General features: G+C 43.6%; 1 protein-coding gene across 5 annotated transcripts in view; it reads right to left on the bottom strand.

The window, feature by feature from the left end:
* The window catches only part of LOC131687346 (octopamine receptor Oamb), a 356,370-nt gene that overhangs the window by 20,931 nt on the left and 307,521 nt on the right, over positions 1-27,918 (bottom strand). The window contains exon 1 of one of the 5 annotated variants that reach the window (XM_058971457.1): positions 8,636-9,281. The exons of the other annotated variants lie outside the window; for them this stretch is intronic. Coding sequence (XP_058827440.1) covers positions 8,636-8,765 — 130 coding nt within the window. The 5' untranslated portion in view covers positions 8,766-9,281. Of the gene's footprint in view, positions 1-8,635; positions 9,282-27,918 lie in introns of those variants that run through there. 5 annotated transcript variants of the gene reach the window in all.

The following is a 27,918-nucleotide window of genomic DNA, read 5'->3' as shown; positions in this document are numbered from 1 at the left end:
GAAGGACGCCAGATCTCACTTTGCATCCCAGGGAGATGTCCTAGGCTAGGTCAACAAAGATGGTCTACATGTTGGCGTGGCTGCTTTCGACATAGATACCGTATGTCGAGAAGGAGTGCTCCGGAAGCTCGACCCCCGAGGTATTCAAGTTAATCTCGGCCTATATAAACAACGCTTTCTGCAAAACTGAAAGTTTAGAATCAGAATCGGTGGCAGCGTATTCAAGTTCTAAACCGAGAAGAACGAAGTACCCCAGGGATCCGTCCTGACGATTACCTTCTTTTTATTCAGCATGGAGACAATCTTCTCCTGCCTACCTCTGGAGGACTATATCGTCCCCGCCTTTGCTTATCGTCAAAGATTAAAGGACGGACACGGACCAAATTGAAAACAGCAGGTCGGTAGTCTTCCGAATCTCAATCCAGAAGAGCTTTTATTTCCACTGCTGTGACTCCTACCACAGAGCAACCGACCGACCGATTAAACTCGACAATATACCCATCCCTAACAGTAAAGAACCGAAAATCCTCGGAATCCCCATGAATCGTAATGCGACATTCATCCCCTACTTCCGGAAAATAGAAAAGTATAAACCGAAAAAGGCTCGCCAGAAACCCTAAATGCAACTGGAACCTTGTGGTAATCATCAACAAGGTGCTTATCCATGGCCTCTATACCACAGGGCCATCCGGACCGCCTCCAAGCCTGCTACTCAGCACACCTGCAGAAAGCGCGTGTGTCAAAGCTGGCCTACTACCATTCCGATGGGTCAGGGTAATGGTATCTCTTCTGACGGGCGCTGTCCACACTTGAGATGACATCCGGGAACGACGAATCGTAACGACTACTCGCTCATCTCCACCGAGTATAACTCCGCCTCTGGAACGCTAGGACACCCCGGATCGATGCAATCTTGTCCCAGTCGATCCGGGTTGAAGGACCCCCTGGAAGTCACATGATTCACCTAGCACCAACTCATCCTGCGCCGCTTCCCAGTATATACATGGACGGATCCAAGAAGGACACGGACGGCACCGGTGGTCCAGTGGTAAGCGTGACTGCCACTCACCCCAGTTGGTCTGGGTTCAATCCCAGCCGAGGTCCTTGAGATTTTGAGAAGGATCTATGGTCACGCCTTATTTCGGAAGGGAAGTAAAGCCGTTGGTCCCCGGTCCATGAGAGTTGATGCGTCGATATCTAGTCCAGATAGTAGAGTGGGCAATGTTGACGCAGAGCACCTCACAGCCCAGGGCTCTAACTAAAGAAGTTCCAGCTTTATTTGGCAGTTCACACAAGTCCTGTATGCAAATTTCACTGACCAGTGACAGTTCTCCCTTGAACACCTACCCAAAATAATAAGACTCCCCAAGAAATGGAGCGCCGCGGGGAACAACAGATGCTCTCAACACAACGGTCAGGAAACACAAAATTCTCATGGTCACGTCATCTCCAGCGCTGCTCAACCCCTCGTATATACCACATGCGAGATACGGAAAACAGTCGAACATGTACTATCCAACTGTCTGAATCTCCAGGACCTCCAGGAGAGGCACGATCTTCCGCGCTCAATTCGGGACATTTTAGCCAACGATCCCGTAAGAGAGTAAATCGTCCTGAACTTCTTAAAAGACTCATGGCTCAATATCATCACGACACAATGCCGTGAACATTCCAATTTCCCACCGCGGGTCTTCAGCGAAGCCAAGAAACCTTTGCGGGATGCGTTGAGCTTCTGATAGAATTTTCGGGTTTCTTGAGAGCGGTACAACTGTTCCCACACTCTGCTTCGTCCAAACGGCGGAATAGGCGGGTCTCTTGCTTCCACTTCAGTCGGTACCGTTCTACGTTCAGCCGCGTTCCATGCTGCAGCATCAATGCCCACGCTGCGTCCTTCTCTTCTAGAATCTCTCTACACTCCTCGTCAAACCAGTCTTTTCCGAGGACGCTTTTAGCTGTGTTGTTTATGGCTGCTTTGATAATGTTCCAGCAGTCCTCAAGAGGTGCCCCATCGAGCGCATCCTCATACGGCAACGCTGCCTCCAGATTCTGGGCGTCGGTATCGTACATTGTTAATCACGGAGAATTTTGGGCGCAGTTTTACCATTACCAGGTAGTTGTCCGAGTCAATGTTAGCGCCACGATAGGTTCTGATGTCGATAATGTCAGAGAAGTGCCGTCCATCGATCAAAATGTGGTCGATTTGTGATTCAGTCTGTTGTTGTGACCTCCAGGTGACTTATATGGGAGGCTGTGCTGGCCATATTCTTGGAGGCGGCGAAATCAATTAGTCGTAGGTCGTTGTTGTTCGTCAGCTGGTGTGCGCGAAACTTCCCAATAGTCCTCCTGGCCAACCTGAGCGTTTAAATCTCCTATGATTATTTTGACGTCGTGGCTTGGCCAGCTGTCGTATTCGTGCTTGAGCTGCGCCTAGAATGCGTCCTTATCATCATCAGTGCCTACGGAGTATGGGCTGTGCACGTAAATTATACTAAAGTTGAAGAATCGACCCTTGATCCTCAACCTGCACATTCTTTCATTGATCGGCCACCACACGATCGCACGCTTCTGAATTTCGTTCAGCTCGTGTGTATTGCCGCAATTCTGGTAGATGGTGGATTACCTCTAAACGTTTGCACCATTGATCCTTTCCAGCAAACCTCCTGAAAACGCTACTATGCTGAACTCGCGATCCTTCAATGCATAAGTGGACAATGGAAAGTATGCGGGTGATTCCGTTGAGAGACCTATAGTTTCCAATCGGTAGTTCTTATTCTTTGCCTTGGTCTTCGCCGATTGTACCGGTCCGCATAATTTCGTTGATTGTTCGTTGTTTGATTTTTTTATGGCTGGCTAACAAGGCCTGACATCAATCCCCTGAATTTCCGGGGGACCATGGTGCATAGTTTAGCTTAGAGCCCCTCGCTAGCACTCTGGTCTGAATCTCAATCCAAAAGAGCTTTTATTCCTACTTCTGTGACTAGGCCACAGAGCAACCGACCGACCAATTAAAATCGACAACATACCGATCCCGATCCCTTACAGCGAAGAACCGAAAATCCTCGGAATCACCATGAACCGCAAGGCGACATTCATCCTCCACTTCCGGAAAATATAAACAAGTAAATCGGAAAAAGGCTCATTAGATACTCTAAATACAACCCGAACCTTGCGGTAACCATCGACAAAGTACTTATCTATGGTCGCGTCGGAATCAACCATATCTGGACACCTCTGTACCACAGACCCATCTGGACCACCTCCAAGCAGCTACCCAGCCAGCCCACCAGCAGAAAGCGCATGGTATTGTATCGCTCCGGCGGGCGATGTCCACAGAGGACATGAAGACATCCGGGAACGACCAATCGGTATCCACTCGCTCGCCTCCACCGAGTATGACCCCGCTGCTGAAACGCTAGGACACCTCAGATCGATACAACCTTGTCCCAGTCGATCCGGGCTGAAGGAACCCCCGAAGTCACAGGATCCAACTATCACCAACTCGTCCAGCGCCGCTTCCCAAACCTAACCCGTATATACAAGGACGGATCTAAGAAGGACACGGAAGTCGTAATTGGAGTCAGCGACAACGGGACAGGCCTGTGAGGGTCCAACCCAATACTGAACGCGGACCTTCCACCACACTCCTTAAGTGCTGGGGAGGTCGCCCGTAGCCCAGCGATATACAACCTTCACGGCGCTGGCTACACAACACTCAACCCGAATCCCTCGTCAAAACAGATCGGACCCTTTGCCACACCTTCCTTGTACCGAAAAGGTCGCTAAACGACAAAGAAACCGGTTCAAAACCGAACGCGTTCCCTCCGCCAAGTGGTGGGGAGGTTGCCCGTATTTCAACGACGCACAAAACTCAACTAAGGGTACACCACCACCACCACGCCTAAGTGGGACCTCCGTCTGTCCGAACGATGGACTGGGGAGGTTTCCCAAGGTCTAACCCAATATAACCAACCCGCGGACCAGCACCCAACTCGGACGGCGTACGGCGAAGTTCCCACAACTCAACCAGCCCACCGGAGAACTCTACAATCTGCAACAGGGGAAGCACAACAAACAAATTAATATCACATCTGACAATTTTTACCCCAAACATGATCCTCTAACACCGCTCGAGAGTTTCTTCGTCGTGAACCAAACACCCTGTATAAATTGAAAAAAACACGTGAATTTATACACACGCTAGCATAGGTGACATAAAAACACTAACGCGATCAAATACGTGTACATAGAAACGCTTGTGTCCTTTGCGATAATTAAAAGCATGCGAACATGCAATCGCGATCGTCCGCGTAAACCTACGCCCGCAACTTCGCTTACATAAAAAACGCTCCGGTGATCAATTTAATATATTAACGCATTCGAATTTGCATAAGCGGACACAAGTATAATCATACTAACGCCCGTTTACATGCGATCATGAACCTGTCAGTCCATGCCATCAGTCTTCGTTGCAATATAAAATCAAACTTATATACACTAGAAGCCTAGCCATGGCCGGATTTTCTAGTGCACTTAAAATTACGGTTCACGCAACTACTCAAAAGCACACAAAAAGATGCAAGCGACTATCACGACTATTCGAACGAATTTAAACACGCGTAGTTTCCCGCAACACCCACACACGCGATCAAGCCCAGGATACAATCGCTCGATCTCTGCACGATAATACAACCTCGGTCACGAAAGCGAACATACCCATTACGACCACCCACACAAACCTGCGCCCGCGGTCTCGAAAGCTGAAAATCGGCTCCGTGATCGACGGTGAACGGTTTTAGCACTTATAAATTTATAAACACGGTCTACATATAAACGCTCGTTCTCACGCGATCGTGCAAACAACGTCGTCACATCTAAACCGCACATTTAATATCACAATCAGAACTGCAGCCTGTTGAATTTAGCGCCTTGTTTTAGACATTTCCCCCCTCGTCTGCACTTTTAGTGAGTGATTCTAACAGGCAGCCCTTCTGAGAACCTAGCTCTACAGCTCCAGTAGGACAACTCTCGCCAAAAAAAAAAAAATGCGGCGGGGTTCTATATAGCTCAGGATTACGCACTGTCTTGCTCTTCGTATTTACTCATTATAATTTTGCTCACTAGCGCTACCATGCGGCAAAATTCGAACATTTTGAAATATCACATTCATTCATTCATTCCTTCAATAGATATTCCTCTGTGATCTAGTCCCACCCTAGTACGGGCTTCACATACGTGAGACATGCGGAGTACGCCCTCTGCAAAAGGTTTATAAGTTGATAACTATGAAGCGAAAGGTCCGACTCAGCTCATTCCTAGATCCGTACTCTGAAGTGTAAAGTGACCTCAGTCCCCGAAGTCACAGGATCCAACTATCACCAACACGTTCAGCGCCGCTTCCCAAACTACACCCGTATATACACGGACGGATCTAAGAAGGACACGGAAGTCGTAATTGGAGTCAGCGACAACGGGACAGGCCTGTCCCTCCGCCTCCCAGCAGAGTTCAGTCTTCTATGCTGAAGACACTGTCATCGCTATGGTCCTAATATTAAAAAATCCCCTTTGGTACTTTTCATAGTCGAAACCAGCCAATCCCGGACACCCGTTTATACAAGGATTCGAACGGGATGACGATCCGCTCACGAGCCTTTGTTTGATTTTCAGGAACTGCAACATCCAGGGTAACATGAACGCAGACTTTGTCGCAGCCCAGGGTCGCAGACCCAGCAGCTCCAGCTTTGGACATAATCCGGCACTTCACACAACTCCTGAGTGCAAACTTCACTGACACTCCTCTCTTGAACACCTGGACAAAATAAAAGAGTTTCCCGAGGAATGGAACGACCGCGACGACTGGCGGGAACTAAAGGTGCTTTCGAGACTACGAACAGGGCACACTAAATTCTCCCATGCAGACGCCATCTCCAGAACTCGGACGACAGTCGAACATATACTATCCAACTGTCTGGAGCTCCAGACCTCCGGAAGAGACACGACCGTCCACCCTCAATTTGGGATATCTTAGCTAACGACCCCGTAAGAGAGGAAATCGTCCTGAACCTAGACGAAACATTTCCGTAAACATTCCAATTTTGCACCGCGGGTCTTCCGCCACACTCTCCAAGTGTTGGAAAGGTGGCCGTGGCACCTTCACCATCCTGAAAAGATCTCTTATGTCTCAAAATAATCGCTAAACAATGGAACAATCCAGTCTAAAACCGAACACTGTCCCTCCGTGAAACCCCGCCAAGTGATGGAGAGGGTACCCACGACTCAACGAATGACGCACAAAACTCAACTAATGTTACACAACGACCACTTCTAATTGGGCCCTCCGCCAGCCAGAACGAGGGTCTGGGGAGGCGATCAAAGACGTTTACATAGAAACACTTGTGTCCTATGCGATAATTCAAAGCATTCGAACATGTAATCGCGATCATCTGCGTAAACCTACGCCGGCGATCTTGAATAGATGAAAACGTTGCGGTGATCAAATACGATCATACCAGCACCCGTTCGTTCGCCCTTTGGTCCAGGCAGTTTATGCCTTCCGTCTTCGTTTCAAAAAAAATAATGAAACACATATACACTAGAAGCTTCACGGTACCATTGGCGGATGCTCTAGTGATCTGAACGTTACACTTAAAATCGCGGTTCACGTGAACATTCTATGGCACACACGAATATGCAACACCCACACACCTTCGTGATCATGCCCATGACATACAATCGCTCGAGCTCTGCACGATAATACAACGGTGATTAACCTTGTGTGTAAAAAAACAACCTTAACAGGCCAACGAGGGTGCTCATCACTATGGCTTTCTTTTACCGATTTGGACACTTTTTGATGTTTTGGATTCAGGAACTCGTCCTTTTTTGGATTCTATGAAATTGCACCGAATGAATGGATCGGGTTCAGTACTAGGATATGATTTTCAAATTTTAATTATGAAATTATCCTAGCAATATGAGTATCAAAGCTCTTCAAATTGTCTCGGAAGTCTGTTATTTATTGTAACGGGACTATCTGGCAATTTGACCTCGGAATGGCCACTCACGGCCGCATGGGAACCGGCTCCGAAATGTCGGCTCCGAGGTCAAATTACCAAATGGTTCCAAAACCACGAGATACAGCCTACTGATGCAATTCCAAGAATTTTGACATCCATATTGCCAGTATTCCATTTAAATTCAAAAATAGTATCGCAGCACTGGAACATGCTTGCGGAAATCCGGATTCCCGGGAACCGAATTAATTAACCTAATTCATTTTTACCAAGTTTAAAAGTAGATGAGTTCCTGAATCCAAAACACCCAAAAGTGTCAAAATCCTCGTTGGCCTGTTACGTAGTAAAAAGAATTCAGGAGATCCTCCTCCCTCCTCCTTACTATACCAACAATATTATTAACCCAAAAGCTTGACTTAGTGAAATTCTAAGATGTCACAAACTTTCAGTTTCCAGCTATGGATAAAACATAGGAATTTCATTAATTGAAACCTCAAAAGGTACCCGGGTACCCCGTTGGACACATAACGGTTGAGTGAACACTTATAAATTTATAAACGCGATCCACATATAAACACTCGCTCTCACGCGATTGTGCATGCAATCTTGACGTCGCCACATCCAAACTGCACATTTGATATCACAATCAGAATCAGGGCCCGCTGCAATTAGCCTTAAGCCTTGTTTTAGACATTTGCCCCCTCGTCTGCAATTGTAGTGAGTGATTCTGATAGGTGGCCCTTCCGAGAACCTAGAGCTAGGTTCTTTAGCTCCAGTAGGACAACTCTCGCAAAAAAAAATGCAGCGGGGTTATATATAGCTCAGGACTACTCACTGTCTTGCCCTTCGTATTTATTCATTATAATTTTGCTCACTAGCGCTACCATGCGACAAAATTCGAAGGTATGGAAATATCACATTTATTCATCCATTTCTTCAATAGATATTCCTCTGTGATCTAGTCCTACACTAATACGGGATTCACATACGTGAGACATGCGGAGTACGCCTTCTGCAAAAGGTTTATAAGTTGACAACTATGCAGGAAAAGGTCCGATTAGTTGGCTGAAAAGTTCAGCTCATTCCTGGATTCATAAGTTGAAGTTTAAAGCCTATTGCAAAAACACATTTTGGCCAAAAATTCAATTCCAACTTTAAGCCCTTTTGAGGGAAGGGATTAGAGTTTTCCTCATGATTTACAACGAGTCTGGGAGGGGGTAAACCAGTGATTTTGAGAATAGCATTTTTATTGAGAACCAAATATTCCCTGGGCAGTGCCTCAATCGTGTTCAAAAATCCGAATTGATACACAATCATTTGATCCGCAAATACATTTTACAGGCAAAAATCTGAGCAAGTCTGGAAATTTACGTTCTAACTTCATCGCATCAGTATCTGACACTGACTTGAAGCCAAAACGCAAATTACATAACTAATTTAGTTACAGGTTTTGTGCCTTATCGCGCAAATGGGGATTTAAAAAATATCTTCATAGTTGAGAACAAAGTTTTTCCCTAAATTTTTCTCGCTAAGTTATTGTCGGATTCTGATGAGACGAAATCGAAACACAAATTCCATAATTAACCAATGCAAACCTGACAAAAAAAAAACCTTGCAACACTTACCGACAATCGTGAACAGAATCGCAACGGATTTCTCCGACGGATTCCACCGTTTCTGCATCCTTACGGAATCGTTGCTGTTCTGATTGCTCAGCATCTTCCGAGTCGATTGTTGATGCTCCAATTTGGCCATGGTTATAACTTTCACCAGTACACCGCTGCTCACACCGGACCGGAACTAATTTTCAGCAAACGTCCCCGCAAAACTACGCACCGGTTCGGATCCGCTTTTCTAAAGCGATTTCCGGGTTGTTTATGCTTTTATTTCACCGATTACGTGGGAAAATTTATTCAACCGCCTCCACCTTGGTGCGAGTACGCAGCAATGTCAGCAAACACCCCCGCCGCCTGCTATGACTAAATTGCCTAAAATCGTTCTACTGTCACTGGGCTTAACTTCATACACGATCACTTGAAATTAGCTGCCTTCATAGAATTAAACTTTGCTCCGTTTTCTTGTGTAATACTTCAGCACTTCACTTGCTCCTTTAAACGGGATTTTTTTTTTCGTCAAAAGTCACTTTTTCGCGGCCCCGGCTCAACGGAAACTGAGCCCAGAATGCTTCGAACGGTGCGGGTATAGTAACCGCCGCGTGCCGCCATGTGCATTATTATCATTATTATCAGCAAATCCGCGTAGCGCGGTGCCGTAGTGTTGGTGCCGTTGCGATAGTGGCGCTCCTTAATATTTCGTTACATATATTTTGTTTATGTTGTTGTTGTTCTACTTAATCTACACACTCTTTCAGATGGTAGCGCCGGGCTGCGCGACGAGAAGATTCTTACTCGCATTGAGTAAGAAGCTATATAGGTACGTTCCGGCTAGAAGCAGCAAGCATTTTTATTTTCGGACCTCGGTGCTGATAAGAAAGTTTTGTTAGAATTGGTTTGCCCAGTCCAGCTCGATCGGTCGGTATATGAAATGTGGCCGGATTGATTATCTACCGAACTGTGTTCGCTTTCACTGCATTAGAGCTATTGAGCTGGTGCAAATGGTGCATGGGAACCGATTAAGACGGCGGCGGCGACGACGACAGCCGGACATTTCAGTTCATGAACGTCTCGTAAATTACAAATGGAACCTGATAGAGGTTTGAATTCTTCCGTTGAACCGTGATTAAATGGACATTTATCAGCAGGGCTATGTAAGTTTTTTTTTGTTCCACTTTATGGTAGTTGGCTTTGGCAAATTTGTCCTCTTTATCAGGTTTTTACTGTAACCAAGCAATTAGGGTTCCATTCGTTGACTACGTGCACTAAATCGTGTTGATTTTCAGTCTATGGATCACGTGACCCAAAAGTGGGTTGTTGTCACAACCTTGCTACACAATGTCAACAATTTTATATGAGATTTCTTACAGTACTCAATTCTTGCTCCCGGCTACTCTGAAACGAACAGAATCGGTGTATTCCGTGCGAATTTTCGCATGGAATTTCGCACGGAATTTCGCACAGAATTTTGCACGGAATTTAGCACGGAAGTTCGCACAAAATTTCACGCGGAATTCCGTGCGAAATTCCGCGCGAGATTCCGTGCGAAATTCTGCGCGATATTTTGTGCGAAATTCCGTGCGAAATTCCGTGTGAAACTTCGTGCGAAATTCCGTGCGAAATTCCGTGTGAAACTTCGTGCGAAAATTCGCACGAAATTTCGCGTGGAAACGAAATTTCGCACGAAATTCCGCCCAAAATTTCGCACGGAATTTTGCACGGAATTTCGCACGAAATTTCGCCGGAAATCTCGCACGGAATTCTGCACGAAATTTCGCACGAAATTTCGCGCGGAAATGAAATTTTGCACGGAATTTTGCACAAAATTTCGCACGGAAATTCGCACGAAATTTCGCGCAGAAATGAAATTTTGCGCGAAAGCACGGAATTCCGAAATTCCGCCCAAAATTTCGCACGGAATTTTGCACGAAATTTCGCGAAAAATTTCGCGTGGAATTTCGCACGAAATTTCGCCCGAAATCTAGCACGGAATTCTGCACGAAATTTCGCACGAAGTTTCGAACGAAGTTTCGCACAAAATTTCGCGCGGAAATGAACGAAATTTCGCATGGAATTTTGCACGAAATTTCGCACGAAATTTCGAACGAAGTTTCGCACGAAAATTCGCGCGGAAATGAAATTTCGCGTGGAATTTCGCACGGAATTTCGCACGAAATTTCACGCGGAAATGAACGAAATTTCGCACGGAATTTCGCACGAAATTTCGCACTGAATTATGCGCGAAATTTCGAACGGAATTTCGCACGAAATTTCGCACGGAATTTCGCACGAAATTTCGCACAAAATTTCGCACGGGGTTTTACACGGAATTTCGCGCGGAATTTCGCACGAAATTTCGCACGGAATTTCGCACGGAATTTTCCACGGAATTTTGTACGGAATTTCGCACGACATTTCGCGCGGAATTTTGCACGAAATTTCGCACGGAAATGAAATTTTGCACGGAATTTCGCGCGGAATTTCGCACGGAATTTCGCGTGAAATTTCGCACGAAATTCCGCCCAAAATTTCGCACGGAATTTTGCACGGAATTTCGCACGAAATTTCGCCGGAAATCTCGCACGGAATTCTGCACGAAATTTCGCACGGAATTTCGCACGGAATTTCGCACGAAATTTCGCGCGGAAATGAAATTTTGCATGGAATTTTGCACAAAATTTCGCACGAAATTTCGCACGGAATTTCGCAAGAAATTTCGAACGAAGTTTCGCACGAAATTTCGAACGAAGTTTCGCACGAAATTTCGCGCGGAAATGAACGAAATTTCGCATGGAATTTTGCACGAAATTTCGCACGAAATTTCGCACAAAATTTTGCACGGAATTTTGCACGAAGTTTCGCACGAAATTTCGCGCGGAAATGAAATTTCGCACGGAAATTCGCGTGGAATTTCGCACGAAATTTCGCCCGAAATCTCGCATGGAATTCTGCACGAAATTTCGCACGGAATTACGCGCGGAATTTGGCACGAAATTTAACCCGACATCTCGCACGGAATTCTGCACGAAATTTCGCACGAAATTTCGCACGGAATTTTGCGTGAAATTTCGCACGGAATTTCGTGCGGAAATTCGCACGAAATTTCGCGTCAAATTTCGCACGAAATTCCGCCCAAAATTTCGCACGGAATTCTGCAGAAAATTTGGCACGGAAATTCGCACGAAATTTCGCACGGAATTTTGCGTGAAATTTCGCACGGAATTTCGTGCGGAAATTCGCACGAAATTTCGCATGAAATCTCGCACGGAATTCTGCAGGAAATTTCGCACGGAATTTTGCACGAAATTTCGCACGAAATTTCGCGCGGAAATGAAATTTCGCACGAAATTTCGCGTGGAATTTCGCACGAAATTTCGCGTGGAATTTCGCACGAAATTTCGCCCAAAATCTCGCACGGAATTCTGCACGAAATTTCGCACGGAAATTCGCACGAAATTTCGCGTGAAATTTCGCACGAAATTCCGCCCAAAATTTCGCACGGAATTTTGCACGAAATTTCGCCCAAAATCTCGCACGGAATTTCGGGCGAAATTTCGAACGAAGTTTCGCACGAAGTTTCGCGCGGAAATGAAATTTCGCACGAAATTTCGAACGGAATTTCGCACGAAATTTCGCACGGAATTTCGCACGAAACTCCGCGTGAAATTCCGTGCGAAATTCCGCGCGAAATTACGTGCGAAATTCCGAAATTTTTTAGCAATGTTGAATTTCGAAACACCGCTTATTGTCGCACCTTTTCGGATCACTACGGTTCTCATTAGTCGATCATCAAGGGCAACATAATCGGTAGCAAAAAAAACGAAACAACAAATGATAATTTGGCAACGGTCGCCTTAATTACGCGCAGAATCAAATACAATTTTTTTGTCTGCGCTATGCCCCACTGGTTGTGATTTATGCTGATCACTTAGCGAATAGCAACAAAAAAACACGAAATCGAATCACGTTCCCGGACTGACAGGCTGGGAAGTAAACAAAACAAAATAGTTATCAAACATGATGTTTTTTACCGAAAATTTGAACCAATCGTGGCAGGCGCTGGAGGATCGTACGATTCCGGCCTGTGCGTCGAAGCCACGCTGTTATCATATGTAGGTATGTAGATGAAGCGACGCAGAAGAAGTCGAAGCGCGATGATTTTCGCACTTCAAAAGGGCCTGTTTAAGGTTGCGTAATGTGTGGACCGGTATCATAAGAAACTGGAAATACTACGAAGCAAACAGGGAGCAGATCATTCCGTTCCTCCTCTTTTTTTCTTCTTCTGGTAGGAAACCGGAATAACTGAGAGCAATAACTTATGTATTTGTGGTTTGCAACGAATGTTTTGCGAGTTTCACAATCGCTTACTAGATATTATTTATTTTTGAACAATTTGACGAAATTTTAAATTGAAGCATCGACAATTCTTGGCGCCGAAATTGCCAGTTGTTTAATGCCAATCGTAATTTGATAATGATTTCAGTCTGGTATTCGAATTGGGAAAGTTCTACTCTGACCTTGAATATGTGTTAACTTTGTTTGCAAAAACACCAAAGAAAAGAAGAACAGCTACGTCAATCGGCGCGGACTATCTGTGCAACATTTAAAAAAAAACTGTTATCGTACGAACAAGGATGAGAACGGCGGAATACACTCAGCCGGTAATATGGTGAGATTAAACGTTTTTAGGTTTTGTTTATGCAAATATACTGTGTTTCAACGATTTGAATACATGATATGTTAAGGTGTTTTAGCACATTGTAGCTTATTGAACCAATATTATCGATGAATAAAACAAATACTAGTAGCCCTTAGTGGCTTCCTTGAGGAACATCTTAAGTAGTTTCTGTATATGATTTGCCAAAACGCACTTCCAAATTTCGAAGCTCCATTGTTCAAATCGCGAATCAGATATATTTTGCCAAGAAGGCGTGCTCCATCTTTACCATCGAGCTGGAGCTGCCTATGGACTCATTCCGCATTCCGCAATACACAATCTTTGCGGACAGCACAGAATCCGGTAATTCGTCAACACCGTCGCTAGGAAAGTTCCCAGTAAGGAGCAAGGCTCACCTTCCCAACTAAAAACAACAGATTTGAACAAGCTTAGTATCAAAAGGGCGGTATAGCGCTCCCAAAGGCTATTATTAATTTCTGTCGATTGGAGTTCTGGTTCCGGAGTTACTGCCCACACTACTTTTACTTGGTGGTTGAAAGTACATTCCCATATAACCTTGTAACAGTATGATATCAAAATGATACAAATTAATTAGAATTAGCACAAATTACTTAAATTACTAATTTCAGATCTATGTCACTAATGACTAACCAAAGTAGCTTTGGCCACACTAGCCACCTACAACGGTTTTTGGTCCCATATAAACAGAAACTGTTCAAAGGAGGGAAATTTCAGAAATCAAATTTGGGTTTCGAATATTTTTTAAATGCTCCAAACGTCGAGATTTGATGAAATTTCGAAAAAGTTTAAAAAACAATCTATTTTCCGGGATTTTTGCTTATTTTCGCCTTTTTCCTGTAGAAAAGATCTGCAAACGTTTTGAAAATAGAGCATCTAAAGCCGACCTTCTAGACGGTCAACAAGGACGTTGCATGGGGTGCGGTAAGAGATGAACCTCTCATACCCCCTCCCCCCTTACCACCACCGCTTCCTTTGCACACTTCCTCCTTCATCTACCCTTCTATCACTCGAAGCACCCCTCATACCCTTATTCCACCCATTCCCTTATACCCCAAGTAACAATTGAAGCTTTATAGCACGCTACAAGTGCATTCTAGGTTTTATGAGTAGCTATAAAACTATCATAAAACCCCAATTGTTACTGAGGACCTTTCCCCGCCAAAAAATATTGTTCCCTCCAACCACTCTGCAATACAATTGCGGCCAGCGTCACGCAAACTCGTTCCGTCCTTGTTATCGAACAGCTTTTTCAGCGCTTCCTACTTCTTCTTCGTCATTATCTTCGCCGGACGGCTGCTACCGACCTTCCGCTCCACGCTCAGCCATGTCAGGATCCGGTAAACTGTACTCATGGGCACGTTTTTGTCTCGAAAGTTGTAAACCGTAAACTTTTTCCACGATGACCATGCGTTTCGTAAAACCGTACAACACGCTCGGGGAGTGCTTGCTGTTTCGACGCCATTTTCGATTGAACTGATAGCACCCGAGCGAAAAGAAACATGCCACCCATTTCTAGGGAGTCTAGAGAGCAACTCTCTGGGAGTGAAAAAAAATTACGCTCCTTACTTTAATTACAGAAAGGTATTGAAATCATTCTCATTTTTATTGAACTCCCGTTAGTTTAGATAAATGAAAAAGCCACAATGGCACCACTAGGTGGATTGAAACAGATTTTTCCACTATCGATTGGGAAAATATTCTGGACCCGAAGATGTCAAAACCGTAGTTCAAACTTCTTCCATCGTACTGGTGTATGTTGAAAGTCAGACCGATAGCGTTTGTCATAAGAGATTGCTATATTCAGATCTACATCAGGTATACCCCAAGTAAGTCACTTGGGACCTTTGATTTTACTGCTATACTTCAATGATATACATCCAATGCTGAAGGTTCCACGATTGTCCTTCGTGGATGATCTCAAGATCTTTCGTCTAATTCGTTCAATGGAAGATTGCACATTTCTCCAACACCAGCTTCAAGCCTTTGCATATTGGTGTAGCGCAAATCGTATATGTGTAAACTCATTTTCACGGAATAAGGATTCGATTTATTTTAACCGTCGTTTACCAGAAACCGAAATTGAACGAATCAATCACGTGAAGGATCCGGCAGTGATTCAGGATTCTCAACTTACGTTTAAATAACTGGGATGCGTCGTCAGGATAACCAACAAGTTTGCGAATATTTCTTCTATCAAATCACCGCGCTGCTCTTTGTCACGATCAATTCTGGAATAAATATTTCGTTCAGCACACCAAAAGCTATCTGCATAAAATAATCTGGGAAACTGATAGCAGAAAATTTATAAACGGGACCTCTGTATTGAAATGGAATTAAACGAAAACAATCGGAGGAATGCTCCACTGAGCTCATTTTAGCGACTGCCAAATCGGGATTGATTTGGTCAAATATTTCAAATAAGTTAATGTCTGTCAACCCACAAATCTCAAACGAATTCGTTCGTTATCGTCGACCAATTTGTTATGCGAAAGAACATCGACTCCATTGCGACTAACTGGCTGGTAACTCCTGGCAACGTAACTGGCAACGCTGAATATTTTGTTTGCTTGAGCAATAAAACGTTACGTGACACGTGACGCTCGAACAATATCAACCAACACATTCAAAGCAAAAAATGATCAATCCATATCGATAAGCCATCCACATCATGTCGTCGTCGCTTCGTTTATATGTTACTAGCTAATACCCGCCGTGCGTTGCTGCGACTTTCAACGAAATAGGAGTAAAACACAACTTGTTTCGAAGCGCCATCTGGCAGGCGGACAATTCCCAACCAATAGTACGCAATCACGCTCCATAACAAATGTATACTAAGTATTTTTTTTTACGGCAATCGGTTAAGCCGCTTGGGAGTCCATAAATCACATACCTACAGACTTATATATATATATATATGTAGATAGATAAGCTTTACCTTAATACGGCTAGTCACTTCAACACAGCTTTGAACGATTTAAAAAAATATCGCTTTCACCGATTTTGCTTGCGATTTTTGCCAAAAACTAGCATATTCCTTGTTATCAAAGTAGAATTTTGCCACATCGGCAAGTTGCTTGCCAGACAAGATTTTTTTTGACGAATTTATACAGCTTCTAATACCACACCATCGTTCCGCTGTGTCGTCTTATGTTCATTGGACGTTTCGATCGCCTGCGATATAGTTGCATGTATGATACCAAACTTTGATCTAATCATGAGAGAATTAAATATTCGAAATAAGGGTTCTTACGTACGGAATTTTTGTTGTTTTTACCCACACTTTAAAAAGTTACAAACATCTTTTGTTTTTTTTTCAAACAGAAATTTTAATCTTAACAAACCTTTGCATCTTAATCAATTTATCTGATTGCTGGAGCCCTGAACCAAAAGGTAATCGTATTTCTAGATGCATTATTCCGGATGAACTCGATTTGTGTATTAATCTACGCCTGATGTTTAAAGTCGTCTTGAAAATGTTCCGGCACTCATCGCCTAACCCGACCATATCCAATCAAACAGTTTATGAATTTACTCACACGAATTTATGAGTTAGACATTTTTCTTCCCAAAATGAATTGTTTTAAATCGCATCCAATCATTCCGGTAAAAACTTTCCACCTCAATAAGTTACTTTGTCAAAATAATTGACGTCAATTCGAAAGACGATAAGAACTCGAATCGTTACCCCCGAAAAAAAAACAATTTCCTTCCTCGTGTTTTTAAGGGTTATTCGGATCCGAGCTCCGTCACCTTTTATTTTAAACTGTCAAACATGGCGCCGTCATCGAAACAATTAATACTCGTATCCAGTAGTAGTAGGCCTTGATGGAATGCAAAAATCAGGACAGCTCCAGCTATACGCCCTGAATCTATGAGCTCATCATCATCATCATCATTATATGTTCGACGCACGCTCGCGTGCTTATCGCCGGAAAGAGTAACCCCGGCCCGCATCAGTTCAGTTGGGGTGGTGGCGGCACAACTGTCACTGTACGCGCCGGGTGATGCGATGATGATGGGTCTTCCACGCGCTCGTCAAGTTATGCGTAAACATATAAACATTGCCCGGTTATTTTTATGTGTTTGCCGTGGAATGTGACAGACGATGTGCAAGCGATTAAGGATCATCCGATGCACGGTCACACACTGTGTGGAGTGGGCACTTTGGTGGTTCAATTTTTTGTTTTTGAGGTGGAAGATTTGTTATATTCGAATGTGACATGGATGCAAATTTTCGAAAAATATCTCTGTAATAATTATAAATATAAATTTCAGTAAATTTTTCCAAGCAGTCATATTTGCAATTCAGAGCCAGAGAGTAAACTCCTTCGATTATTACGGCGCAATATAAAAAAGTTTGTCAGCTCACTTCCTTACTTGAGCACAAAACTCACCTGATTCCTCCGACCGTAATAACATTAAAATGACAAACTTACCCATCAATTGCTACATCCAACTACATCTGTGCTACTTTCGGACGGATGCGATGTCTCCGTCGCCCCGCCGCCATATTGTATGTTTGGATCGATGATAAGAACTTTTTCAATGAATACCAATCGACTTTTTGCGTGCCGCCGCCTCAGCAGGCCTTGACTTGACTTGACGGGTTGCGTCGCGTGATCGATTCGAGTGAAAGCCGGTTGACGGGCGGCTTCTTCTTCTTGTTGTTGTTGTTGTTGTTATTGGTGGCCACTTTTTGTTTGGTTTTTCTTTTATTTTTATTACTATAGGTTTATGGTTATTACATTTGCGCCCGTGTTTACTACGCGGATCCGGATCTGCTGGGGTGAAAGAAGGGATTTCGAAAATAGATCAGTCTAATAAAAACCGACAACGAATGTGTATAATTTGCTATATCACACCTGTAATTCTTTCTTCATACAAATTAAAACATGGAACATTTGAAGTTTCTCCTGAATATATTACTATTTATCAGTAGTTTGGTTACTGTACAACACTCACTATTCGTTTCATTTGTAAAATATTTATATATTCAAAGCGTTTTTTATTGCACTAGTACTGGTTTTTTTAACAACTTTGTAGAAAAAAGTATTTAGCTTAACTCACCCAACAACTGCGCTGCAACATTTGCTCTCAAATCATACGGTAAAGCTTTCGGGTTTTTTTTCATTCTGGCGACATTTTATGTTTCTAACATTTTTTTCATCTTATTTACATTAGGAGTATTTATTATTCTAACCCTTTTTTTTGGGGGCTTAGGAAAGTGGACAAGCTAACAGTAGTATGATTTAACAAGTTTAAATAAATAGTTTTTCTTTATTTACATGTGGCCATTTTTCTTCTTCTAGTTATGGCACTGTTTGACACTGTTTGCCGCTGTAACCTCACCTGTCTCTCAGTCAGGTTTCCATTGTTTTATTTCCTTCGACTGCAACTGGTCACTGGTCAAAACACTCGGAACCATGTTTAATATATGTCAAAATGAAGAGGCTTGTTCATGTCGATTTTAACTACAATCGTAAAATTTGTTTTATTCTAAATAGGTACTAGGAAGTTTAATAAGTTTGATAAAGGTAAGATGATAACTATAGGGAATTGTTTTTGATTTTGTTTTTGCTCAAATGCTACTTTTTTATGTTCGTTACATGTCAAACAGGAATGGATTGATTGGATGACCTCAGATTTAATGGATTTTTTTTTGTTTCGTTCTCGCAACGTGTCTGATACGACAAATCAATCAATTTCGTTTGGACAAGGCTTGAACGGACTACAACCAAATCAATAGAATGACGTATTCGTATGGACGGTCATCGTATCCCCCGTAAAAATGTAGGTGTAAAATCGTTAGCAATTGAAGTCCAACGAACGGCATTCAACAGCTCGTCCGTCGATTCAGAGAGTAAGAAGCTGGTTTTATAAGTCACTCGTCGTATGTTCGAACCCCAGCCAGAAAAGATCCTTAGTGAGTCTCTACGCATCGCTCGATCGAGATAGAAGTGTTTTGTTTTCGGTCTGTTGGAAAAAGAACAGTGCAGTAATCCGCGTTCAAGGCCACATTCCTCAACCTTTTGTTCGTAAAGCGAGGATTGAACAATAACCAGCTATTTAAGCTGGACTGGTGCGTCGTGGGAAACGAGTATACAGATAAGTGAAATCTACCTTTTTAATACATTTACGGCTTTTTCCCGTCTGCGCGGGTGCTGACCCCGTGCGTTGACGGTGTCGATGGCTTCCTCCCCGGATGGCCAAATGGAGATCGAGTCGACTCCTAAGGCTCTCCCCCGACCCAAACAATATCCAGAGCTCTCGACCGGTCCCTTTGTGGTCTTCTTTCGGCCCAAAACAAAATCGCTGAATCTATTACAGATTTCAAAAGACCTAACGGAACGGTTCTCGGCTGTGATCGAAATAAAAAAGGTCCGCTCAGACAGGCTGAGGGTCGTGCTGACTAACTCAAAGCAGGCAAACGATATTGCTTGCTGCGAGCACTTTACGAAGGACTATCACGTGTATATTCCAGCTGTGAAAGTACAGTCTGAAGGCGTTATCACCGATGACAGTTTGACATGCGAGGATCTGCTGCAGTACGGGGTTGGCCGTTTCAGAGACCGCTTACTACAGCCAGTGAAAATACTCGAGTGCAAGCGTTTGCACTCAGTAGTAGTTGCGGGGGATGGTTCAAAAACGTACCCCCAATCAAACTCTTATCGGTTGACCTTCGCTGGTACCGCTTTGCCAAATTACGTCCTCTTGCACAAGGTTCGTCTGCCTGTGCGTCTGTTTGTGCCGCGGGTCATGAATTGCACAAAGTGTAAACAATTGGGTCACACAGCCACCCATTGTAGCAATAAGGCCCGCTGTGGAAAATGCGGGGAGAATCATCTAGATGATTCGTGCAGTAAGCAAGCCGAAAAGTGTCCTTACTGTGCGGAGAGTCTGCATGATATCTCGGCATGTCCCGCGTACAAACTACGCGGGGATAAACTAAAACGTTCCCTTGCTGGACGATCCGAACGTTCTTTCGCAGAAATGCTAAAGAAAGCTACACCACCAACCTCAACAAACATCTATGCTCACTTGCCTCCTAACGAGGGCGAGGCTGATGACCCACAAGAGGGAACATCTACTAGGGCGCCTAGAAGTTATAGGAAGAGGAGGAACATTTCCTCTCCTAAAGTTCGTTGTAAAGGCCAGAAGGTATCCCTTGACGGGACTCAGAAAGTCACATCTATTGGAAGTGTTGCAACCAAACCGAAGCAATTAGCTCCTGGTCTCGGAGGATTAAACTCAGAGAAGGAGTTCCCAGCACTTCCCGGAACATCAAAAATCCCAAGTGTTCCTCTGTTTCAGTTCGAGAATAATCGCGGCACTGGAATTATCAAACTCTCGGACATAGTGGACTGGATAATAAAAACTTTCAATATAACTGATCCTATTAAAAATCTTATGTTAGCTTTTCTCCCTACAGTAAGAACATTTTTGAAGCAGTTGACTGCTAAATGGCCCCTCCTTTCAGCGATTGTATCCTTCGATGGCTAACTCATCGAACGAGGTCACGGATTTGATCACTGTTCTACAGTGGAATTGCAGAAGTATCATCCCGAAAATCGATTCCTTCAAAATTTTAATAAATAATTTGAGTTGCGATGCATTTGCATTATGTGAAACTTGGTTAACTTCCGATATAGATCTCAACTTCCACGACTTTAATATTATTCGCCTGGATCGAGACACCCCCTATGGAGGAGTGCTTTTGGGGATCAAAAAGCGCTATTCCTTCTACAGAATTAACCTTCCCTCGATAACAGGTATTGAAGTTGTCGCTTGTCAAGTAACAACCAAAGGCAAAGATCTTTGCATAGCTTCCATATATATTCCCCCCAACACCGCGATTGGGCATCGCCGGCTACATGACATCATAGAATCCCTGCCTGCACCGCGACTAGTTTTAGGCGACTTTAACTCTCACGGTACGGAATGGGGTTGCCTTTATGATGATAACCGTTCCTCTTTAATTCACAATATTTGCGACAACTTCAACATGACAATTCTAAACACGGGTGAAATGACACGGATTCCTCCCCCACCAGCGCGCCCAAGCGCATTAGATTTATCCCTTTGCTCGACCTCGCTAAAGTTAGAATGCGCGTGGAAGGTAATCCCTGATCCCCACGGTAGCGACCATCTGCCGATCATAGTCTCAATCAATAACGGCTCAAGGCCATTGGAAACAATCAATATTTCGTATGACCTCACACGAAATATCGATTGGAAGAGCTATGCTGCCGCGATATCCGACAACATCGAATCTACTCAAGAACTTCCTCCGGAGGAAGAGTACAGCTTTTTGGCTGGCTTGATTCTCGACAGCGCGAATCAAGCTCAGACTAAGCCAGTACCCGGCGCGAACATACAAAAACGTTCTCCTAATCCCTGGTGGGATAAAGAGTGCTCAGACGTGTACGCAGAGAAGGCCGCCGCGTTTAAGACCTTCCGGAACGACGGGTTACCCGCTAGTTTTCGACAGTACGCGACGTTAGACAAGCGAATGAAGAGTTTGATGAAAGCCAAAAAACGCGGTTATTGGCGCCGGTTCGTCGACGGATTAACGAGAGAAACATCGATGAGCACTCTTTGGGGAACAGCCCGACGTATGCGAAATCGAAACAGTACTAATGAGAGCGTGGAATATTCAAACCGTTGGATATTCGATTTCGCCAAGAAGGTTTGTCCGGATTCCGCCCCGGCACAGAAGATCTACCGCGCCGCGTCCCGTCACGATAACGCGAACGAAACACCTTTTTCAATGGTGGAGTTCTCACTTGCTCTCTTGTCGTGTAACAATAAAGCTCCAGGGCCAGACAGAATCAAATTCAACTTGTTGAAGAATCTGCCAGACTCTGCCAAGAGACGCTTGTTGAACTTATTTAATAAGTTTCTTGAGGCTAACATTGTCCCACACGATTGGAGGCAAGTGAAGGTCATCGCCATCCAAAAACCAGGAAAACCAGCCTCCGACCACAATTCGTATCGACCGATCGCAATGCTATCTTGTATCCGGAAGTTGTTCGAGAAAATGATCCTATCCCGCCTCGACAATTGGGTCGAAGCAAATGGCTTACTGTCAGATACACAATTTGGCTTTCGCAAAGGCAAAGGGACGAATGATTGTCTTGCGTTGCTCTCAACCGAAATTCAAATGGCCTATGCTAGTAAAGAGCAGATGGCATCAGTGTTCCTAGATATAAAGGGGGCTTTTGATTCAGTTTCTATCAACATTCTTTCAGAGAAGCTGCACCAGCATGGTCTTTCAGCGACTTTAAACAACTTTTTACTAAACTTGTTGTCGGAAAAGCACATGCATTTTTCGCATGGTGACTTATCGACATCACGATTTAGCTACATGGGCCTTCCCCAGGGCTCATGTCTAAGCCCCCTGTTATACAATTTCTACGTCAACGACATTGATGAATGTCTTGACAATTCCTGCACGTTAAGACAACTTGCAGACGATGGCGTGGTGTCTGTTACGGGACCCAAAGCTGTCGATCTACAAGGACCATTACAGAATACCTTGGACAATTTGTCTGCATGGGCTATTAAGCTGGGTATCGAATTCTCCACGGAGAAAACTGAGCTAGTTGTATTTTCTAGGAAGCGTGAACCAGCACAACTACAGCTTCTATTAATGGGTCAAACTATAGCTCAGGTCTTCACAGTAAAATATCTAGGGGTCTGGTTCGACTCGAAAGGTACTTGGGGATGCCATATTCGGTATCTGAAACAGAAATGCCAGCAAAGGATCAACTTTCTTCGTACAATAACCGGAACGTGGTGGGGTGCCCACCCAGGAGACCTAATTAGGTTGTATCAAACAACGATACTGTCGGTACTGGAATACGGATGCTTCTGCTTTCGATCCGCCGCGAACATACATTTCATCAAACTCGAAAGAATTCAGTATCGTTGTTTGCGTATCGCCTTAGGGTGCATGCAGTCGACCCATACGATGAGTCTCGAAGTCCTGTCGGGCGTTCTCCCGCTGAAAAATCGATTTTGGGAACTCTCATATCGATTGCTCATTCGATGCGATATCTTGAACCCGTTGGTGATTGAAAATTTCGAAAGGCTTGTTGAGCTCAATTCTCAGACCCGTTTTATGTCCCTGTACTTTGACTACATGGCGCAAAATATTAATCCTTCTTCTTACAATCCCAACCGTGTGCATTTCATAAATACTTCTGAATCTACTGTTTTCTTCGACACATCCATGAAAGACGAGATTAGTGGAATTCCGGACCACATACGCCCACAAGTGGTTCCAAACATTTTTTATAATAAATTCCGAGAAGTCGACTGTGCTAAGATGTTTTATACTGACGGATCAAACCTCGAAGGATCCACTGGCTTCGGTATTTTCAATCAAAAGTTCACCGCCTCCTACAAACTCAGTGACCCTGCTTCAGTTTACGCCGCAGAACTAGCTGCTATTCAGTATACCCTTGGAGTCATTGACACATTACCCGCAGACCATTACTTCATCGTCTCGGATAGTCTGAGTTCTATTGACGCTATTCGCTCGATGAAACATGGAAAGCATTCCTCGTATTTTTTGGGGAAAATACGGGAGCTACTGAGTGCTTTATCTGACAAATCTTTCCAGATTACCTTGGTGTGGGTCCCTTCTCATTGCTCCATTCCGGGCAATGAGAAGGCGGACTCCTTAGTTAAGGTGGGTGCCATTGAAGGTGACGTTTTTGAAAGACCAATTTGCTTCCACGAATTTTTCAGTATTACTCATCAGAGAACCCTCGAAAGTTGGCAAACCTCGTGGAGCAATGGGGAGCTAGGAAGGTGGCTACATTCGATAGTCCCTAAGGTATCGACGAAACCTTGGTTCAAGGGGATGGATGTGGGTCGTGACTTCATTCGTGTGATGTCCCGACTCATGGCGAACCATTACACGCTGGATGCACATCTCCGACGTATTGGGCTCGTGGAGAGTGGTATCTGCGCTTGTGGCGACGGTTATCACGATATAGAGCACATAGTCTGGGCGTGCACCGAGTACAGTTCCGCCAGGTCTCGGCTTATGGACACCCTCCGGGCCCGAGGAAGACCACCCAACGTCCCGGTTCGAGATGTGTTGGCAAGCCGCGATGTCCTCTATATGTCCCTTATATACACCTTCATAAAAACCATCAATATCCAACTTTAACTGCCCCTTTTTCCTTATCATTCTCAGAAGCGCTCTCTTCCACCTGTACCATACACCCACGATGGTTTGATGCGACTCCAAGGCGACACAAAACATCCCTGTCGAATGAGCCAACAAACACGGGACCTAAAGCACGAACATCACACGCACAACTCGAAATGTAGCCGATCAACAACTGAGCCGCACTACGAAATCGTCTGGAGAAACCCCTGCCATCTCGAGAACGACCACCCGGCGTCCCAGTACATGATTCTTCCTGATGAAGACCACCCTGATTCTGTAATCCATCCGTTGATCTCCCGAAGTCTGAAACTGAAATAATGTTCTCCCCCTGCCATGTTTGTCCACCCTACTTCCCCTGACTCTTATACACAGAAGTAACACCCCTTCCCCCCCCCCCCCAAATATCTTCATGAAGCATTTAGCTCTTCTTGCCTTTTCTAGTTTTAACTATTATATTATATGATCTCGTTGAAAATGCCCAACTCTACTACCACATAAAATAACTCGAATTAATGTCTCCGAATCTTTACAAAATTTAATCACGCCCTCTAATTATTTCTACTTTTAAGATAGTCGTAAAAATTTTCCCCCTTAGTTAAACATTATTTGCTCCAATAATCTCATTGCTAAAAATGTCAAACCATATTGCCATAAAAACTAAATTACCCCTCTAATCTTACGAAAATTATACTACCCCCTTGTGTATATGTATAGCTATAAATTAGCCTTAGTTTAATTTCAAAAATCAATATGTAAGCCCCTAGTTTTAAGTAATTTAAAATGTAAAACAAAACAAAATTGGTACCTTTAAGCTAACGCAAACCTGCCTTATCAAATAAACGAATTGAAAAAAAAAAAAAAAAGATCCTTAGTGGTCGGGAGGGTCATTGCGTTACATTACCCAGTACATTGAGAAAATCGACTACGAAGTCTGTCCGAAATAAAAGGTCAAGTTCCACAACGGAATGTAAGGAGTTAGTCGATAATTATTGCGACCCATTAAAACTTTGTTTTATACTTGAATGAAATTAACCGAATTTTACCCAGTTTCTCTTTAGAGTATATTGTTTACATCCGCTTAGTTGTGCAGTACAGACGCTTTATACACAGACTAGCGAAGCATCAAAAAGTGCAGCCAAACGAGGATGAGGGTTTTGAGAGGGAAAGTGCAAGAGGAAGCCCATGCAAAGCTTATGGGAGCTTCCGTGATGCCAGTTTACATCCATGGTTGCTAGTTTTACTGTTTTTCTTTACGCTAGTCTGTTATATAAAGTGTCTGTATTGTGCAGTTGTTCGTGACATAAGATGGAAAAAACAGCTAACTGTTCGCGAAAAAAAATTGGTCGACTCACACGCAAAATCCTGTGCTGTCGAATCGCGGCTTGGGAAAGCTGATGGATATACATCATAAAAAGCTGGCAGAGCGCTGATTGATCATTTCAAGCAGAATCCGAACATTCGGATGCGAAAATTAGCCAACAAACATGTTGTTTTGCAAAGTTTCGTCCATGGAACGAACCGGATTGAAAAAGTATAAGGTGCAGAACTTCCCAAATCGGGACAACCGCCATGCCGTGGGCTGCCTGGAATGGATTCGGAGCAGTACGACTGCTCGTGGGCAGGGCCGGCGGAACACTTTTTTTTCCCGAGTGGGTACTAAGATTCGGAGTGGCATCTACCCGTGATGACGAAAGTTCAGACCTGGCGTGTGTAAGTGAACAGGAAAATTCCCGAATAATATCTGGTGGCTATTTGGAAACACCCTTTGTTAACGGGCTGTATGGCCAACGGCTCAGCGAAAATGTGTTCGTTGATTGCTGATACTTTAAATGTTCCACAGCTAACTACCAATTACTCCATTTTGTCGCAACTAACGACTTACCTTTCAATATTGGGGCCCCTTTTTCAAAATTTCGGAAGAAAAATGATGTAAGATTTTGAACGCTTATATCTTTTGTTGTACTGAATGGATTAAATCAATTTCTTCGGCATTTTGTCGAAAATATTTGTACCAATATTAAATTTTGGAATATGTAGGACATTCATTATCAACGGAAAAATAGTGTTTTGAAAAATCTTTCGAAAACGACTCGGAAAAGTGAAAATTTTCAGCCCATCCCGCACAGAGCCGTCAATATGGTGCACCAACCGAACAATAAAATGATGAAAAGTTTTAAATATAGGTCCACTACATGTTTGTTCCTATGATTATTCGTATTGGGTTGCTTGACGAGAGTAGTTGGTGGGGAAAGCCGGCATATTCGTTCTGATTATGCCATTAGAAACCGGACGGAAAGCGATAGTAGTGCATATGAGCGAAAGCGTTACGTACATTTTGAACCTTAATAACAGGTTTTTGCAACTCCTTCCAAGAAAATCAGTGAATGTGGTAACTCTGCCAGTATGCGAAAGCTACACCAAAACGAATGATGAAAATATTTTCATTTATCGCACAAAAGGAGGGCCTTTCATCTGCACCGAAAAGTTAATAAATCGGAACGCCTTGATGCAAAGCGTGCTCATTCGGTGTGAGCTGCGAAAGGGGAATGATCATATGTGTGTACGCAGTAAAACAATCGTCGGCAAGGTTTGAATTGTTTCAAAAGATTCTCGTCTTGTATCAACATAGTTATCTACAAACCGTCCTTATTAGGACGAATGAAAAATGGAATAAGATGGGTTGGTAATGTATATGACATAACAGGGGTGTCGTGACCACACTTCGAAGTTATTTCAAATCTTGCAAAGCATAAATTGACATAATTTCAATGATTGTTCCTATATGAATGAAATGACAAATTTTCAGGTCAACGCGTCAATAACTTTGCAATATATAGAACAATTTTATATTTTTAGTTATCATATATTAACTGTCATCTCTTCCAAACAACTTAACCCTCTGCTGACAACCCCGTGGTTTTGCAAGGTTAAGGAGAATCATTGTAAAATATCCAATACACGATTTTATGTTGTTACCTCCACTAAAACCATTTCAGAACACTCCCACCTGTTATACATGTACATTGCCTGTTTGTTGAAATCATTACATGAAATTATTTACCTGTATTCAATGCGGAGAACTCGGTAATAAAATTGTTTTACTGAATATACTAACGAACGGGATCCCCATGAAAATTTCGCCGATCCCGGTGAAACGAACTTAATGCGTAAAATTTATCCATTTGAAAGAGATACAAGCAGAATTTTAAGAATATGATCATCGCGGTTATGTCCCGGACATTACCCGCCCCTAGTTTTTCGCTAAACGTGTTCATTTCTGTACGCTAGGAAAAAGAGTCCGATGGTTGTTTCGAGAGATTTTAACATTGATATTTCAAAGCAAGAAAATATGAAATTTGTTCATTTCATGAATGAATGTCTCAACGAGCTTAGAATCCAGCGCATCCCCTATCA

Source organism: Topomyia yanbarensis, chromosome 1, assembly GCF_030247195.1.
Source record: "Topomyia yanbarensis strain Yona2022 chromosome 1, ASM3024719v1, whole genome shotgun sequence".
In the NCBI taxonomy this organism is placed as follows: domain Eukaryota; kingdom Metazoa; phylum Arthropoda; class Insecta; order Diptera; family Culicidae; genus Topomyia; species Topomyia yanbarensis.
The sequence above is the reverse complement of the archived record's forward strand: the minus strand, read 5'-3'. Positions and strand labels throughout refer to the sequence as shown.